Source organism: Ambystoma mexicanum, chromosome 10 (assembly GCF_040938575.1).
Source record: "Ambystoma mexicanum isolate Mex_15411 chromosome 10, UKY_AmexF1_1, whole genome shotgun sequence".
Lineage (NCBI taxonomy): Eukaryota > Metazoa > Chordata > Amphibia > Caudata > Ambystomatidae > Ambystoma > Ambystoma mexicanum.
This window is the reverse complement of record NC_090932.1, coordinates 967,116,906-967,137,523: the sequence shown is the minus strand read 5'-3', so window position 1 is coordinate 967,137,523 and position 20,618 is coordinate 967,116,906. Positions and strand designations below refer to the sequence as shown.

Here is a 20,618-nt window from a genome sequence, read left to right as displayed (position 1 = left end):
CATGCATCAGCACTGAAGAGGAAGTGGGCAAGTGAGGAAAAAGCAGGATGCCTGCACTGTCCTGGCTCACCTACCTCCTGTTCTCGCACCCATTGACACGCAAGAGCAGGAAACTGCAGCTCACCTTTCTGTTGCTTTCCTTGCTCTGCCATTTTCCCCAATAACACTGGGATATTGGGCGAGGCAATTGGAGCACTAATGCAGGTGGAACAAAACACTCAGTAGGCAGCACAGCGTTTCAAATTGAGTGGCTTACTATCGTATCCTCACGCTTCCCTTTTCAAAAGGTCATGGAAATAGAAGAGGAATGCAAGCCACTCTCATTGCCTTGTAATACTAAGTATAACATATTTGTATTGCTGAGATACATTTATGTGCACCAAAAAACAACAATGCATGCACTGTCCAATCCAGTCCACGTCCCATATTCAAGATATAGTACCATCTTCTTAGTGGTGCATCACCAAAAGGAGCCAAAACCAGTAAACAGATTTTGAAAGAGCAAATGTTACATATGTTCAATATTAATTAGAACTTTAGTTAATGAAAATAATTACCCTTCTACTAGAGTGATGTTCTTCCCTGGCTGTTATTTCAGATGTTCGCGGCAGGGATGGCATCTGTCTACCTTCTCCACCTTTGATGGTCTGTCTCCTAACTGTATGGCTGAAAGTACAATATTTGCTGTGATTAAGAATTGTTTTCCGATGGGATTAAGACATTGAATGTACTTAACGCAGCTGGCTGTAAACCAGATGGGATGCATGGGCTCCAACGCAGAAGTTACCTTCTTGTGGGTATCGGGATCCTCATCAGGGCTTTGTATCTGAGGAGGTCCCGGTGAAGTTCTTGAAAATGTTTGAATTTCCGCTTTACTTGCCATGTGAATTCCCCATGCGTTAACTCAATGGTGTAAATGTTTGGACTTGGCACCTAAAAGGTAAAATAAACACATGACCAAAACTCTTCCAGCACTGGGGAAAATGATTTAATAGGTTTCCATGGCGAAGCCAGTCCGTACCATATTTTGTATAAAACTTTGATGTCATCCATAGTTAGCATTTCGAAATTATACACATGAACTCTCAACGAATTTCATAGTGGGAAGCAGAAGCAGTGTAACAAACAGAAGAACACCAGACAAGGCAAACTTAAAAATATAGGGATTTAGAGTAAACTATTCCTTCTTTGGTTTCTACATGTTATTAAAAGCTATTAAAGATTAATCCTATTATGATATGTACTGGCAGAAAGTACACAAATTGAAGAGTTATGTAATGGACAGAGCGAAGGCACATGCATCAATTCTGTGAGAAAATAGTGGGAGGGGTGGCGGTTCGATGCGGGCTGGAAATAGAAAGTTGCAACAGCAGTGGTTTGTCTAAAGCAGAGGGTAAACAACAAGTCTTTTTTCGGCACAGGGGAAAGAAAGCATTTAGGGAATTTAAGCTGCGGAAAAAGATTACAAGACAGAGCAAATGAAAGTTTCCTATATCCAGTCTAACAAATCAAGACAACATCACAATATGAGGCACATACTTAAAATAATTCAAATTAACAGGGCCGACAGAGGTTTAACCTTTTCACCAAATTATAAAAGGGATTTATCATGTTTTCTTTAAACGCTGCAAAAAATCCCAGACCCCCATTTGTTCTCATTTCTTTTATTCTGTATAAAAATCAAAGATTTAGAGGTGGCACACTCCAAACTTTGGTTGCGACAGTCACACTGAACTCCACCTGGGGTGAGGTTGCCCACTTGCGTCATTGGGGATTGTGAGGGGTCAGCAATGCGAGGCAGACAACTTTTGGATGATTGTTCAAAATATGCCATTTTATTACATTATAAATGTTATCAAACACCTCACTATCCCTACTCTAACGAGGATTTCCCTGCCTATCAAAACTAAAGGGAAAGACTAACACAGGATGTCTGGCCCTCACCCTTAAAAATCAAATACAAAACGAAAATATATGGCAATTCAAATAATATCAGCAATGATATTCACAGTTTCTTTTGATAACTTTTTTGGAAACTGGGTGAACTCCCCTTGCCCAGGATTCAAGGCAAACTCAGCTCCAATGTTCAACAAAAAGAAATATGAAAATCCATGTATGTAATACAGTCTCAATTCAGTTCTGAAAGTCTTCAATGTCAGAGGAAGGTTTTGTTAACCAAATTTCCAATAAGAGAAAAGTTTCTCCTCTTGGTGATAAGACTTTCCACTTCACCAAAATAGAATCAATGTCATTTCCGACATGATGCTTTGACATAACTTGCAGTTGTCCAAGAGGAATTATCACAATTCAAAAGGAAATACAACTTCTGTAAATATTAGTGAAACACAGTTCTTGGTTAACAGTTATGATGTCTCTGTTTACAAGGTTAAGAGTCACAGTACATTTCTGTGTCAGGATGACTTCACATCACTTCTACAAAAGTTACCATGAGTACCTACTTGTTTGCCTCATAGCATTCCACTTCATTTGTGCTATTGAAGTCTTGCATCTACTGATAACCAAATACACCACAGCTTCAGTACTTTGTGACTTGTTATGACAAGATTCACTTTCGTGTACTTCATTCAACACCTTCAAGTAGACAAGGCACCCTCTTCCTCTGAACATTCCTTGTCAGAGGGGCAGCCTCTCTGCCTTTCTCGTCTGTCTGCAACCAACAACAACCTATAATTGCCTTTTTTTATTTTATATATTTATATAGCGCCAGAGCCCACGGGCGTCAGGACGCTCAACACAAACATAAACAAAGACATTAGGTGAGGGACAACATAGTGAGGTTCAAAATCCGGGGGAGTGGAATAGGTGCGTATAATCCTCTGGAGCATTACTTAAAAAGGAGGGTTTTAAGTTTCTTTCTAAAAGTTAAATAATTAACTTCCAATCTCAAGTGGACCGGTAACTCATTCCATTTCATGATAGCTTTGGAAGAGAAAGCTCTGCCTAGGCCCTTGGCTTTTTTAGACATGCCAACTTTCAGAAGGCCTTGGTTTCTGGATCTAAGGCTGTGACTCGGCTCATACAGGGTAAATTCCTTTTTTTTTAGGTATGCAGGGGCTACCCCATATCAGCAGTGATTCTATTGCTAACCAATGCAGGGTTTTTTCTGTCAATGGTAATGTGCTCTCTTTTGGATTTACCCGAGATGATCCTTACAGCATTATTTTGAATAATCTGACATTGCTTAAGGCAGTTGTTACTGGCTCCCATCATCAGTGCGTTTCCATAATCGAGGTGTGACAGAATAGTGGCTCTGGCTATAGTAGCAGTATTTTGTTAGCTAAGAAGTGGCCGGATACGTCTTAGCAGTCTTTGGTGATATCGACAGTTACATTTCAGGTAGGCAACTTTAGGACACACGTCTCTCTTCTTCCAACTGTCTTTGGCAATATAGGTTGTAAAGAAGTTTTTATAAGCAGCAGGTTTCCCTTCCCCAACCTTGCATTTATCCATTTGCCTACTGTTATCCAGAATAATTACCCAACAGCTTTGGTGCCACTCTTAGTTTTAGGTAATGCTTGCACACTTGTATCTTAGGTAATACTGAAGTTCTACTAGGCTCACGGTATTAGTAAACTGTTCTCTGGCTCTGGGAAAGACCGATTTCAGTCTCCATTGGGGAATACATGGTTCACTCTTTGCTTGGGCAATGCTTGCTCTCTCCAACTTCAAATAACAGTTTCAACACTTAACTTCTCTTTATAAGCGATTGTTGTCCGTGTTAAAGCTTCAGAGGCCACTCTTCCTCTAGGAAACGCAAGTATGCACACACAACCACTTCTTCATAGGTTTTACAAAGTTTTAACGTTTAACAATTGCTTTCCGTAGATTTGCTCTTCATGCAAGTGAAAGAGGAAACACCCAATCACACGTGAGTGCTACATTTCAAGTGTTCCGTTGTTAAAGACTCCATGAACAACTTTGCCTCGCTTCTATTCTTACGCAAGTGATTATTAAGCTGGATACTGCTGATGGCATGCTCGCGCAAGGAATCAGAACGACAGGTTTGACTCACCAGGTTCTGTATTACTTTCTCCATGTGTTGCACAACTTCTAGGACTTCTGGCTTCACTTGGGACCCACACCCTTCCTTGCTGAGGGTGTCTCCTCGGTCTTAGACGTGCTTCTTTCAGCACAATCTCTGTAATTAGGCTCACATGGAGAAAGGTATCCTTCCTGCAGGACTTCCTCTGCACACCTTGGGGAATAGGACCCCCACAGGATAAGCAGGTAAAATCTGCTGCATCAGAATCCCAGAGTTCTCTCACGTCTACCTGGATAGCCAACACTGGCCCTTCTTTCTGCCATTACTGCATACACTCCAGCCACAGTTCCAGCTCCTGACTGCACCTGCGGGGGCCTTTTAAGCCTCCCAGCTTCCCACAGGTGTGGGCTATTAGGCTTAAATGCCCGACTACTACTACTACTACTACAGCATCACTCTTCTGTCCTCTTCCCAGTACCTATGGGATTGTTGGACTTGGAGTCCCAACAACAAAATGAGTTATTTTTATTAACTTCTCGGTTTTAAGGGTAGATTTATTTCCTTTGGAATCATTTAAGGATAAAACATTAGAATTCATTGTTATAAAGGAAGACAGTTTATTTTAGGCAATATTTCTAAATTCCTTTCCATTATACCTTTGGGAGTAAGGATGTTTTTTATCATGAAATACCTTGAAGGGTCTTTCTGTTGTTAAGGGCTATTCAGGTGTTATGGCATTTGCGCACAGAGCAACAGATCTTGTATGTGAACCACATACACCATTAAGACAATAAGCCGTTACCTGTTCTGGCAAATTTAAAAAGGTTCTCTCTTTTAAAGGACAAACAGTGTGTCTCATCCCACAGGATCTCCTCACCACCCCGGACCTGGTCTCCTCCCAGGTGATCCTCCCACAGTACACCGACCCCAAGATCAGGATCAGGTATCGTCTGCCTTTCCCTGGCCACCTAGGAGGTGACTTTAGGCAGGGGTTTAGTGAGGGATCCATAGGATTTGTCACAGGATATTGCCAAAAGTAAAAAATATAGCTTTTGCTATTTGCTCTCCTTCTGTAAATATGCAATCCCAACGTCCTAAACACATGTGCAAGTATAGGTTGAGAAAATTCTTATCAACGTATTAGACCCCCGATAGTGACATGGCTGGCACATGCTTTTTGTAGTGTGACATTGCATTTAAGGTAGACAATGATTTGACACACTTCTAGGGTGTTGTTAGGCTGTCTGTTGCATAGTAAAACACACGTGGAGCAAAGTATTTTTTCTTATTCATTTCACCGCACCTATATTATTAAAAGGCTAGTTTGGGCAGAGATTTTATTGGCCCAATCGATCAGGCATGTATTTTAGAGCATGCATTGATCGTTCTTAAAACAAATTCCAAGGCAACTTACATGCGTTTTTCTCACTTTATCACATTAAGTCAGAGATCGTTGGAGGCACACCATTCCTGAATTCCGGACAGTCTGGTATGAGAGAAGGAGCAGAAGAGGCAGCAGGGAGCCTGAAGGAGAGCCGAGTCTCATCCTCATCACACTGAAAGTTAGAGCAGAAATTAGAGATGCTGTGGGGCCAGAGGGTCCCGGTATTGGTTAAAGAGCCATGGAGAGGGCTTAGACCCCTGGGGAACGCCACAAGTTGATAGAGAGGTAGAAGAGAGGAAAGACCCAAGTTGGACCTGGGAGGGTCGATCAGTGAGAAAGGAGGTCAACCAGGCAAGGGCCTGAACAGAGATGTCCCGGTTGTCGTGGAAACGACTGAGCAGGATGGAGTGGCTGACTGTGTCAAAAGCAGAGGATAGATCAAAGAGAATGAGGACAGACGGAATATTAGAGTCAAGATTGGAGAGCAAGTCTTCACTGGTGTTCGGGAGAGCAGTCTCTGTGCTCTGGCTGCTCTGAAGCCAGACTGATGGTCATGGAGACAACCAACAGATTCAGTAAGTAGATCAAGCTGGGAGATGGCCAGCTTTTCCAGGCGTTTTCCCAGCAAAGGAGTGGAGATCGGGTGATAGTTTTCTGGAGAGGAAGGATTGGCAGAGGGCTTCTTAAGAAGGGGGTGCACAAAGGAGTGCTTGAGAGGGGTAGGGGAAGATGTTAGTGGCAAAACAGTGATTGCAGAAATCGGCCAAGGCTGGAGCAACGGTGTTGATGTGGTCCTTAATGGTTTTGGACAAACAGGGGAGCACCTGCTTTGACAAGACTTTCATAGATTGGACTTGTCTACAAACATTGTCGGGATTGAACAGGGGGAAGAAGAGAAATGGCCAGAGAGGGGCCTGGAATGGTAGAGGGAGAGGAAGAGGAGGTAGAGAGAGTGGACAGGATGTACAGAGTTTTAGTGGTGATGTGCTGATCTTATCCATTGATCCATCGCTCTAAATTCAAGTCTCCTCGCTACACTAATTCAAATAACCCGCCCCTCAAGCTGACATCACTAGACGCTCACCCTGAGTTCCAGCTATTTTAATGACATTAGTGGGCAACGTAGCCAAATGTACATGGTCATCACCAATACCATAACGTTATCTAATGCAGAATCAGGAACAAATATGTATATCCACCAACAGATCAGACCTTCCAGGATTTTGCGGCATGAAATGGCAAATCTTGTGGCATGAAATGGCAAATTATGCGGCACAAACCTTTATTTATTGCGGCATTTTTGCGGGACATTTTGTATTAACTGGAGGGTGTAAGATTGCCACACTGCAGGAAATAGACGAATAGCAAGGCTACAAGAGAGCCAGGGTATCATTATTATGTATCTTTTGTATTAATTGAATAGGAAGAGTCCCAGATGTCTCTGGCTTGGAAGAATAGTGTTTGATTTGGCTACATTTTTGGTTTAATGGGCATGCCTATTTAATAGTATTAACTAAATTGATCATTATCAGTTGTAATGCTGAAAATATTCCCCTTCTATGTTCTCCAATCCCCCAAATACCCACACACCTCTCTCACCAACACACATCTCACCAATTCCCCATCACAACTTGCATTCCTTAACCTCTCACTCGGTCATACAAATACTTACGTGCTATGTCACATGCACTGCCCAGCCCCTGCCACACTCCAAATCATACTCCCAGTTGACACCTTACACTCTACAATTCCTCCCGCAATATACAGTCCTTCATTCTTTTGTGCTGCTTCTGCATCTTGCATCCTTTCTCCCATTCTATCACACTCTTCCCTCATCTTTTTTCCCAATCTGCAGCTAACTGCCTCTTTCTGGCCAACCGCTTCCTCTCTGCTTTCTGGCTCACTGACCACATGCTCCCTCTACTTTCTGTACCTCTGCTCGCTCTCAGATTTCTGGCCCACCGCATCACTGCTTCCTCTGCTCTCTTGTGCAGCGCCTCCTCTGACCCACTGCTCTCCCTCTGCTTTCTTGCCTATCACTTCACATCTCACCCATCACTCTCCCTCTCTCACATAGTGTAACCATTTTTTTATTTTTTTAAAATGTAGATTTTGACCCAGAGCCTCAAAAAAATGGGGCATTTAAAAAAAAGAACGGAGGATGTGCTATTTTTAGACAACCCATTTTTGGAAATGAGCAGGTCACCTTATTCTCAAAGGTGACCGGCGCATTTCCACAGGCTCGAGCTGTAGCGCAAATTGTGCGCTGGCCAGCTGCCTTGAATGGTGTTCTGGGTTGTTTGACCGAAGTGTAATTATTTGCGAAGAAATTGACCGTAGTCAATTTCGCTGTGAATTGATTTGCACTTCAGCCAAACAACCCAAAAGGTACTTTCACCACCACCCCACCCACTCCCCTACTTAACTACTTGGCCGCTGCCGCTTCCCCTGCGGTACCAGATCCGTCCCTCTAAAGCGGGTCGGATCCGACTCTGCAGGGTCCCTTTTTCATTATTTTCTTTTTTTCTGTCCCCGCCTCCAATTTTGAGGAAAAAGGGGAAAACACTTCTGCAACCACCCTAGACCAAAAATACTGAACATGGGGAACCTGTGACACCCCCGCAACACATGTTCGGTATTTATAAAAATCGATCGAATAGTACTGGACGAAATAGGTCAAATTGTACCATTCGATCAATTTTTGTCATCAAAATGGGCAGTACCTTGAATAGAATCGCTCTCCTGACAGTGTTCTGCAAGCTCCCAGCACCTTTCACAGGGACAGGTCCTCCAGGGGCCTGCCACTGTAAAATTCGACCCAAAAATGCATTTTTATCCTGTTTGAGGAACAGAAATGCAAGCGACACAGCAGCAGTTCATACCGTAAAAGAAATGCATGACAGGGTCAGGAAAGACCCTGTCATGCAGTGGCAGCCCCACATCCTGTGTGCGTAGGTTTGCCTACAATTTCTGCACATTTAAAAGTGCATCTTACTTGGAAATGAGGGATGCGCTTTTAAATTGGCAGAAACGCCACTTTATTTGATCAAGAAGGTGAAAAAGGCCATCTGAATGGGCGTGCATATAAAATGTGCCCATTCATGTGTCCCTTATGGATTGGGCTGCACTTTTTTGGGGCGCAAGTGATAAGATGTGTTAGCACATTTCATTTCTTGTGTAAAAATAAGTTGAGAACCTGGCACACTGAGTGTTTTTTTTTTAAACAGTAATTTTTGCAGATTATGTAAACATTTTTTTTTTAAAAGATACTTTTTTCCACAAAACTGCTGTTTTCGCTGCATTTTGCGGGATCGCAAAATCGCTATAAGCTGGAGGGTCTGACAGATGCAAAACCTTTGTTTCTTTTCACAAAAATGATCAAAAGTTTATTTTGAAGAAAACTAGTCTGGTACGTAACAAGTACTTTTAATTTTGACATAACTCTGAAAAGAGGTAATTAAGTCCACAAAAAAAATATGTAACTTTTTCCAATAAACGTTATAGCTAGCGAACATTGCATAGTTCTCTTCTTTTTTTTACTGTGAGAGGTGACCTTATAATGCTGATTCCGTTCATCTCTCAATTAATCCCAGTCTTTGCATTCTTCACAGAGAGTTATTATCTTCCATCACCGAATTTCTGATCGACGTACATGGCATTCCATTACAGATAAGAAATGAGTGGTTCAAATGCAACACTTTTACATCTGCATTTTTTCAGAACCTATGGGCTGCCATCTTGCTCCTTATCACTGCAACCACAAAAGGACAGATTGGTGTCTGCCGATCATCCCAGATAATGGTCATCACAGATGCATTGTTGATGATTATTGTCCGATTGTGGTTGAAGAAGCCGTCAACCGGTAAACTGTACCCATGACAGGTGCATGTTAGTATAACATAACTATGTAAAATCGAGAATGCAAAAATATATTTCAGTACCAAATTTATAACTGCATATGTACATGTAGATATGTATGTTATCGTACATATGTCAACATACATATTGTAACTCTTAAGAGTTACAAATAAACAATGTATGATGTTTATTATTTGCGTCAAAGTGAACATTCATCCGTCACAACGTAAATCATGTAGCATGCAGCACACGTGCCATCCTCACTTGCATATATATTATTTATAACTTTCCTTACATTGTGTCCTGTGTTTTCATTCTCCCTATGTGATGGATGGTCAACCGCTTCGAAAGACAGATCTCAGTAATAGAAACAGAAGATTGCTAAGTAAGCTTTCAATATAGTAAATCTTATCACTTCTTGGGAATATTCTACACATTTAGCCTTCAAATTGTGAGTGCAGTGGATTCAAGGTCACATAATACGTCCCTTCATCCAGCGTTCAATGTGCGTCAGAGGGATTTTCGTTTTGGGAACACATACCACTTAATTGAAAAATATTAATGGCAAGCTGTGCACTGACAAACAACGAAATATATCAAATATCCCACATATTAAAATATTTACTTCCACTTGAATGTTATCAATGAGCCTGGTCCCACAAGATTTACATATTCTTTCGAAGATGACCCTAGGCGAGGTGCAGACAGGCTCGGGCTTCCCTATACTTCAATAGAGCAATGCCCGATACAAATAGTGCGGGCAGTTTTTTGGGCCAAAGTGGGCCACTTCCTTTCTGAAATAAACAGAATTTGGATACAAAAGCGGTGGTTTAATATATAGAGACGGCAGGGACGGACCGGGAATGGAAGGGGCAATTTTACGCAAGGCTGGGTGGACTGTTGCAACCAGGGCAACATGTTCAATGAGCAATAATAAAAATATTTTTTTTACATCACTACCATTCCAGCATGCCTTGAATGAGTGCAGTTTTGAAAGGCTTACTGGCTTCTTTGTATATCTATTCCAGCAATCATATTGATTTCTGCATTGATGCACGCACGCCTTGTTGTCCTCCACATATGGGCCTCCACAGTCAGATGTAAATGTGCAAAGGCCACAGGCGCATGTTCATAGTGCACAATGGCAAGACATATTCCTTTGCTCGTTATTTCAATGTTGGCTAACACTGCCACATAAACCTTTGGTCTACTGCTATTTGGTCTATAGGTATTTACAGCAACTTATCATGATTCCTACTTTCCAGCGAGGTAAGACTTCATTTGTTTTATTAGTTTATTGGTTATTTGTACACCGCCTATATACATAAAATGATGCCTGAAGGAGCCAAAAGACAGGGGGGGCAGAGAATAAAACCAATAACGTTCCTACTAGGCCTTGTGTCATTCGGATCATGCAAGAGCAGTAACAAGAAGTGCACAGGGAGGGAGTGGGAAATGGGAGAGTTGTAGGTCATCAGAAAGGAAAATTTTGGGGTGGGTGGTGCAGTGCAAGAGGAGGTACACAAGTGCAGGGGAAGAAGAGAGCCAATGGTGCTAGGCAAGTGCTAAGGGTAAGCCAGGTGGGAAAGTGCCAAGGGAAGCAGGGTGTGAGGACCACATGCGAAGCGCAAGGACAGGGGTGGACCAGTCTCGTTAGGGATGCACACCCCACTAGGCTTGTCAGGGGAAAGAAGCCCGGAAGGGCAACTGCAGGTTGGGGGAGGGCAGGAAGACAGGGTGCTGGGGTATACTGGGCATGGAGGGCCTGGTGCCTTGTGAAGCTCAGAAGGGACCAGGCAGCCAGTCAATGCAACAGAGGGGGCATTAGCAGGGGAGGAGAGGGAATGAAAAAGAGAAATGTTTGGTCTTGAGAATCTTCCAGAACTTAAGGAGATCAGGCAGAAGCCTGAGAGGGCCAGGGTGGCCACTACAGAGGGATGCTCCTGCCGAGGAAAGATCTCTGCCCCAAACTCTCTGCTTGGTAAAGCATCTGATCTGCAGAGAATTACATCTAGATGACTGAAGGTCTCTAAGAGGGAGGTATTTAGGGAAAGAGTCAGAGGTACTGGGGTCCCTGGCATAAGAACAGCCTTGTGGATGATGCAGCGGGTCTTGATCTTGATCCTCGCAGCAACTGGAGATATTTTTGGGCTTCAGAGATGTGGGCCCTGGGCTTGAGGCCAATGATAAATCTTGCAGTCCTATTCTAGATTAATTGAAGAGGGCCGAAGGGAGGATTTAGGCAGATTGGGGAAGAGGCTGTTGCAGTAGACTAGCCTGGAGAGGACCAGACCTCTGGAAACATTGAGTTTCTGTAGGTCTGCTGCTCCAATTTTGTTCTTAGATTCTTCAACTGATGTAAATTCATTACAAACAGGGCTCAAAATTAGGATTGGATAAGCTGCATTTACATGCAATGCCTGGGTATCCAGGAGTAACCGGTCAGCCGGGAACAAGGAGCTAGTTTATAGTGTTACATTCGTAGGCCTGGGGGAGGCAAAAGTAGCTCCCGGTGACTGTTAGTTTTAAGCTTACCAGTCTCTTCCACATTTTGATTTGAGTCACATACTTGAAATAATCAGACTGACATTTATTGTTCTACTATAAATCAATTATATTGATGGTAATAAATACACAAATCAAAGTAAAATAGAAATGTTAAGGCCTATCTAGTGACATTACTTAAAAGAAAGTAATTAATTAAAAAACATTTAACAATTACATCTCAAGTGACATACTATTCCATTTATTGTACAATTAAAACAGTTTCCAAGCACTGTACAAAAGCTTGACACTCGTTTTGTTAAACTCTGAAGAGTGCCACACATCATTTGAATCTTGAAGTTAACATTTCAACAAGTTCAAGTTTGGGAGGGCAAATCTCTTTTCCGATGTTCTGTGGCATAGACTGGGCCCTGGAAACAATACCTGGAACTATTGCATGCGTTTGCATGGCCAGCACATTCAATGTCAGATCTTTCACAAATTCAAAATCCATCTGCTGGAAGAATGGATTTGCCACCCACCGTTTGCTTCTTTTGGTAAATTCCTTTTTGTAATGCGGCATCCCGAAAATTCATGCAGTTTTTGCTTGTTCCCTTCCAACGTTCTTGTTGTATGCAAGTACAGCCATTCTTGTTCTGCCCTCCATAACGTTGATGACAAAATGCAACCTTTTAGGCCTGTACTTTAAGCACACATTATGAAACATCTCAAAATCTCCAGTGTGGCAGAACTCGGATTCCCCTCATGGCTCTTGAAAGTGGTTTGTCGTACATACTCTGTGCTGTGTGAGGAGGGGATCCTGGAACCAACCACCTTTTCTTGGTCCTTGCTCAATGATCCATGTGCACATTTGTGGAAATGTTCATTTTCTGTCCAAGAGTGTATGCTAGAACAATAGTGCATCAATGAACACCATTTTTCAAGCAGATAACCTACAGATCCATCACAGATTTTTGAACTCTTAAGATGGTTGCTGATAGACTGACAAATTTAAAATACTTTCTGTAGCCTTTTTTCCCCCAGCAACTGTAAATTGTTTTAAAATTTGATTTTGCGATGCGTCATACATCATATTGATGCTTTATGTCTGGGAAATGCTCTCGCATGGCCTGGTCTATTGAAACGTGCCCGTCAGTGGCCATCAGTTCTACTTGCATTCCTCTGGATTGCAGAAGTTGAATGGATTTCATGAAACCATATTTTTCCATGGCAACAGACAATGTACATTCCGATATACGCACAACCACTGAACTCCCAATTTGTTTGGTTTCCTTGTCTTGGAAGTGGTAAGTGCAGTATTTAACAGAAGATCCTGCACTGTCACACTGTCCATCACCAGCAAGCCAGAGCCTTTTGCGAGCAAGAGCATTGTCCATTGACATCTGTTCTGAGTGTCCATGCCTGTCTAATAGCGGGGAAAAGGAAATCCTTCCAATATGTGTAGCACTGCATTTTTTAAAGGCACTTGAGTCGCACAAAGTTAGAAAATGTTTAAATTGTACTGTACGTTCATCCGCTAAACAGCAAAGCAGATAAAGTCAATTTCCAGCATGCACTTTTCCAAGTATAGGTTGAGCAGACCATGAAAACGAGTTATGGTGGTGTACACAGCTACCCTTGATCTTCAGGTTGTTGCTTTTGACTACATGAGTACATTTCACCAATGGCGCCCCACAAATACTCCTACGAGATATATGATCACATTAAATCAATTTCATAATCTCTATCAGGCAGCAGTCGAACACAATCTATTTTGGTTCCTTTAATAACCAATCGTCCAGAAGTATAGTGTTTTGCAATTCCATGGTGGTGGATGAGTCCGTCTACCATGTTTGGGATGACTCTGTTGTTTTGGTTCTCGACAGGACTCCGGCAATTACTCCCGCTTCTGTTGTTATTCAATATGCTGGACTATTTTTTTCAATTGAACTTTGCGCAACAGACTGTGGCCAAGATTAGTAAACGTATAATGGTTTCGCCTACAGAAGGGTGCAGTAGTATGAACAATATTTGAATATTTGGATAAGCGCAGGACGACAGATTTATAGATTGACCACACCGCCATCTTCTATTGAACCTCTCTTGTTCTAGACAGAGTAAGCGCTAGTGGCAGACCAAAACTCTGATACAGTGTTTTGTGACATTCCAGTATCATTCGACTCCAGAGACTCCCGACCTCTCTCTTCCCTGATGAATTTCCTAATCAATAATCTAATAACGAAGATGGAAAGAAACAGGTCGGTTCTTTGATGGGTCTCTTCTTTTCTTGTCAACTAAGCTGACAATTGTTGCCCCACAGTTGTCGGACGCTTTATTCCTAGCAGTATAGTAAGATTACTGACTAGTTGGTGGAAATTGTGTCTAATAGCACATTTTTTTATTTTTTTTTGACAACTTTATTTAAAGATTTATCAAAAGAAATACATATCATTCCAAAACAACAATTATGATAACAAGAAAACGAAAAAAGCATTATACAAGTTGATACAAATAGTACAGAATAAATAAGAAAAACCTATCAATTATCTCTACTAATCGCAACAAACCTAATTTGAAATAACTAGCCAAAAATCAGAGGAAAACAAGAGAAAAAATTAAAAAAAAACAAAAAAAAATAATTAAAAATAAACGCAAACACACAACCACACAACACAAGACAAACACAATAAAAAGAACACAATAGTAAATTAACCACTCTGAAACAAAAACCATCGCCCATCAGCACTTAATTCACACAGAGTTCATTAATAGCACATTTTTATATATTTTTTTGTGTTGAAATTCTCTTTCATGTTTGTTCTTTGTCATGTCTATGTACTTTGACATTGGTGACCAGTATATTTTAGGTATGTATGAATGTAGTATGGATGGAGTATTTGGAGATATGAATGGATCTGGTGCAGTTGTTTATGGCATTTTTGCTTAACACTATTGTACAAATCTGAATTATATATTTTTCCTGTTTCTATTTTTCAATTGTGTTTTTATGATTGATACATTATATAATGTTGTGATAAAAAAACTTTCAATGAATTAAAAGATATCTCTTTTTCATATATGTTATGGCAGTGAATAGAATGTTTTCACTTTCCAGTGTTTTACATATGTTTTTATGTATTGCAAGAGAATAGGCTTACTGTAGGCACTTGGTCAGCAACCTACACAGGTTTACATATCCCGGCCTTCTAGTTGCTCTCTCTATATACATCTATATATACATCTATATCTATCTATCTATCTATCTATCTATGTTCTTTCCAGGCACGGCCATGGATATACATATATTTTTTGGCCTGGAGTCCCCTTAATGTTTTCACTGGTGGATAAGTCCTCAAAACTAGGAAGAGTGAAGTCCACATCACGAGCACAATCGTCAATCAGTAGTGAAGATGTTTTGGTTAGTTCTGTCTGATATTTCTGATTTGACCACATGTAGTGGGGAAACAGGGAACATTGTCCGTTTCTTAGATAGCATTTTGAATACGGTCTGGATTGTGTAAGAGGTTCTGCAAGCAATTCTGAAACATCTTCTGTGTAGTCTGTTTCTTCTGGGTGACGTGTGCTGTAACACTGATGCAGGGTTACTTTCAATGGGTCAATGCTGACATTCAATTCAAATTCCATTCACTGGACATCTGCATCATGATACTGAATCTTGCCAGGACCATGCTGAGCCTCAAAATGTAGTTGGTCCCAAGTGACAACGGTTTAGCAAGCAACATCATTAGCTTGTGTAGTTGGGCTGATCCTTTTTGCTCATCTTCTTCCTAGGACTCTAATCAAAGAGAAAGAAACATGCTTAATTCACAGCACACCTACAGAATATATGATTTACAACATGAAAATGTAGTATCAATGAAATAACTGATAAACCACTTATTTTGAAAAAAAAACTTTGTTATGTACCCTGGTTTTCCGATGTTTCCTTGAAATAGACAAATTGGATTTGCCGACCACCAGATCAAGCTGAAAAACAGCCTGTTGAAATTGTATCAACCTTGAAATGTGCCCTTCCACTTAAATAATCATATATACATGTATAACAAAATGTCACTGTGGAAACCATTAAATATTACATCACAGTTAAAATGATAACTGAATTTTACAGTATCTTATGTATGCCTCTTGTGCATGTGTCTTCAATTTCAACCGCTTCAGTAGTACATTCCTTGTACATTACAAATTCAAAGAACATTGATTAAATTGTTTAACAATGTAATTTTAAAATCTTTGATCTCACACATCTTGAGAAAGTTGATTTAATTGTTGACCTTACAATATCAGTTAAACTATGTAGAAATATATGGTTAATAATTATAATTTAATTAAATTAGTGTCAGGAATAAGGGTGGGCACGGGAGTTATGGACCAAGGAAAAGGCAAAAATGAGGAATAAATGCAGTAAGACTACATTTACCAGCAGCACTTGGGAGATTGAGTAGTCTTTTGCCGTGCGCGCGTGTGGCCAGGTGATCTTAATGAACAACGGTTTATGAAGGGCCTACGGCGCACGGCAAGTGTGGCTTATTTTGTATCCAGGCGTATGCTGTGTCGGAGGAAGAGGAGCTGCTCGCTGAGATACCGGCGGGCGTGACCAGGAGGAACAGGCGAGGACTCGGCAGCAATTACATGCGGCATCCTTCAAAGTCCAGGTAGGCGCAGGAGCCTCCCGGACCAAAGATAAGTGCGGGCAGGGGGCTGGAAGGGGCATCCATGAATCGCACACACACTGAATTCAGATATTATCAGGGGAGCGAAAACAAACGCTTTAACTCTTCGATGCATGAAGGGGCCAGCTCCTGGGGAAGCATGAACTTGTTCTACGTTATTGTGGGAACGAAAAGGCATTAAGGGCGGTTATGAGAGGCCTCAGTTGCTTTGATTTCCACATGCTAAAAACGGAATGTATTTTGGGACAAACTCACGTTTGAAGTAGGCAAAGGGCCAAACTCTGTTTCATGTTACTGCTAATTCTATGTTCTGGTATGTCAGTGTTTCTTACGCCAGCCCAGGGGGCCATGTGTCTTGTTTCTTCATAATGGGAGCATTTCCCAACGTAGGTTTCATTTTGTGTGCTATGCATTCTGTTGGAGTTACATGTATTAAGGTGTCCTAACGTGTGCTATGCATTTTTTCTTGAGGTACATGTATTAAGGTGTCCTAGCAAATCATGTGGTGAAGTTAACAAGGAGTCCTAGTGTGTAAATTAAGGGTATCAAGGTATACCAAGGTATAGACTATGCTATAAGAACACAAACCAATTGTGGTGTTACAGGGTTCTAGTGAGTGTAGGTATTTTTTTCCTGTCTCTCCCCCCAGTCCCATCCAAACTAGGATCTCCCTCACCCTCTATCCGGTGATCCTAACCTCCCCTACCCTGTCCACAACCTCTCCCTAACCCTCTTCCCCCCACTGGCTGCCACGTGGTGTCCTGTTTATTATATATCAGGTACCTGTCCAACCACGGTGGGAGGGTCGACTTCATTCGGCTTCAGTGGTTCGGGGGAGAGTGTAGACCTCTCCCCCCCCCCCCCATGATTGGTTGTATCTTGACAATTAGTACTGACAAAGTCGAAGACTGTGTACATGTAACATTTTAAAAAGACATATTTGACAACTGTATCTGATAACCTTCAGAGATGTCGCAGGGAGTTGACGCGGGATCATCCTGCAAATCATATTGATTATATTGTGGCCCCTTTAATGCGTTGTAATTTTATTTTGTTTCACCGATTCCATTTTTTGATAAGCAGCTGAAGGTTTATAAACAAAAACATACATCATTCATATAGAGAAAGGGTTTATGTTATTCAGTGACAAACTACATTTTTTTGACGGTTTAATTTCATTGTTGCATTTGTTTCTGCAATAAATACATCAAGGTTGTTGATCTAATGCTTTAGAATTTGCTGATAGTATTGCAAATGATCAAACAAATAAGTTCTTACATGTAAGAAATGCATTGCTAATTAATTGATTTATACTAATAGTTATTAACACTTCTCATACCTCATCCTCCATACTAGTTGCAATAGAAGAATAGTATGTTGTTGAAGTTCCAGGCTCCACCAATAGAACAGTAATTGTAATAATAAAGATGAGATGTAACATCAACAAAAAAACAAAATACATGTAAAAGATGGTCGATTTTGACAAAGAAGACTACAAGCCACTTTGTATCAAAAGCTAATATTATACATAACAATTAATAAGTTGAACTTGATCAAATACATATTTTGTATAGTCGCATCTGTAGGAATATTCTAAATAAATTACTTGAAAGGTGAGTGCGGTTGCTGTTGACTCCGGAATAGTGATTGATGTAGCATCACATTCCTTTAATCAGTGTACATATTTATACAATTGTTCAATAGAAAATGGGCATTACTATTATTATTTAGACCACATTAAAAACAGTAAAACAAGGTTTGTGTGCAAGTTGCTTGGCCCCACCGTTAGGATGTTGAACGTGTCTGGTTTCCTCCATGGTAATGGTCTAATTCCATCAGCGCGGTCTATGTAAAGACGACAAGGTCATTTAAAAAGAACAACAAGTTACTTACCAACTGGTAACGTTCTTTCAACTGGATGTTCCTCCAACGTATTCCACATCTTTGACATGTAATGTCCACAGCTCTGCACTTTGGAAATTTTTTCAGCAGAGGGCGTGCTGCGTAGATGAAGTCAGGTCAATGTCCCTCGAAGGCCTCCGTCGAGGCCGACGTCTCCAGATGTTGCAAATAGGATGCACGGCGCACGTAGCCTCAGTTTAAGTTTTTTACCTCAGAACGTGTGGCACCAGTCTCAGGCCTGCTTGACTGCACTTAGCCTTGTGGAAACGGAAGCTGCAATCGCATAGGAAATTCTTCAGAGGGGTAGGATGGGAGGACGATGTGGAATATGTTGGAGGAACATCCAGTCGAAAGAAAGGTATTAGTTGGTAAGTAACTTGTTCTTCGAATGGATTGTGTCCTCCAACTTATTCCACATCTTTGCAAGACTCCCAAAGCAGTAGCAGTAAATGAAGGAGGGAAAAGAATTTAGAGTACCCAATTAGATTGCGGAATAAAGAACCGCCTTCCCAAAAGCCTTTTCCTGACAATGGATTGTATCCAGGGAGTAATGTTTAACAAAGTTGTGGATTGAAGCCAATGCGGCTGCATCACAAATATTCCTAATAGGAACACTCCGCTGGAGGGCTGTGGAAGTAGCCACGCCCCTAGTGGAATGAGCTTGCAACCCTTTAGGAGGATCCTTACCCACCAATCTGTAACACGCCGTAATGGTGAAGATAATCCACCTGGACATGGTCTGTTTGGTAACAGCCTGGCCCAATCGGTGTCCAGCATATCCTACAAAGAGTTGATTGTCCACTCTGACCCTGGACATCCTAGAAATGTAAAAGCTCAGAGCTCTCCTAGGATCCAACCGATTGAGTCGCTCCTCTTTCTTACCAGAATGAGGAGGAGGGTAGAAAGATGGAACAACCACCTTTTGACTCAAATGATATTCAGATACTACCTTAGGTATAAAAGAGGGACGTATCCGCAGTACGACCCTGTCCTTATGAAACACAGTAAAGGGTGGGTTAGATGAAACTGCCTGCAAGTCACTCACTCTGCGAGCGGAAGTAACCGCAACCAAGAACACAGTATTGAAGGACAGTAATCTCAAAGGACAAGAGTGCAAAGGTTCAAATGGAGCACCCATGAGAAATTTCAAAACCAAATTCAAATCCCAAACCGGCACCTGGAAAGGAGACGGTGGGAATACATTAGTCAGTCCTTTAAGAAACTGAGAAATCAAAGGAATCTTAAAGTAAGAACATTCTTCAGACGAGCGCTTAAAGATAGACAGCGCCACCAGGTACTCCTTAATGGTACCCACTTGAGGGCCCCTGTGGGCCAAAGAAAGTAAGAAAGACAAAACCATAGGAATGGAGCACTGAAAAGGATCAACATTGTGACCTCTGCACCAGTCGCAGAACTTACACCAACGGCAACGGTACATGGATTTGGTTGCAGGCCGCCTGGCCGAAAGCAACACCTCCATCACGTCATCTGGGAGGTCCCAATCCTTATACCTCAACCTTTCAGATACCAAGCATGAAGGTTGAGATTCTTGACCTCTGGATGGAGAACCTGACACCACCCCTCCCCCCTGCCCCCTTGCCCCCTTCCCCCTTTACACCCCACCACCCTCACGTGAGAGCAGATCCTCACAGTAGGGAAGGCGGCGTGGAGGGCAGATGGACATTTCTAGAAGATCCGGGTACCACACTCTCCTGGCCCAATCCGTAGCAATGAGGATCATGTGGGAACCGAACCTCCGTAACACTTGAGGAATGACGGGGACTGGAGGAAACGCGTACAGCAGTGGGAATGCCCAATCCACCACGAACGCGTCTCCTAAGGATCCTCTTGGAGGAAATTCCCTTCAGCAGAATCTCTCGCACTTCCGATTGACACTGGTGGCGAAGTGATCCACTTGCGAGGTTCCCCAAAGAGCAAAGATCTCCTGAAGGACTTTCTGAACCAACTCCCACTTGTGAGATCATGCTCTGCCTGCTCAGAGCATCCACCGCTGCATTTTTGTCTCCAGCCAGATGAACTGCTGAGATCGAAATTCCCTGCTGGATGGCCCAGAACCAGAGCTGCAATGCCTCTCTGCACAATGGGAGTGACCCTACCCACCTGTTTTTTGTTGAGGTAATGCATGGCCACTGTGTTGTCCGTCATGATCAGGACACTCTTCCCCCGTACAGAAGGCAGAAAAGCCTTCAGGGTTAGCCTGATGGCCCACAGCTCTAACAGAGTGATGTGGAGTTTGGACTCTGACGGAGACCAACGACCGCTGGCTGTCAAATCG

General features: G+C 42.0%; 1 protein-coding gene across 2 annotated transcripts in view; it reads right to left on the bottom strand.

Moving 5' to 3' along the window:
• The window catches only part of PLD1 (phospholipase D1), an 886,935-nt gene that overhangs the window by 363,131 nt on the left and 503,186 nt on the right, over positions 1–20,618 (bottom strand). For both annotated transcript variants that reach the window (XM_069618743.1, XM_069618744.1), the window contains 2 exons: positions 788–933; positions 558–666 (listed from right to left, as the gene is read on the bottom strand). In XM_069618743.1, the coding sequence (XP_069474844.1) occupies positions 558–666; positions 788–933 (255 nt within the window). The remainder of the gene's footprint in view (positions 1–557; positions 667–787; positions 934–20,618) is intronic.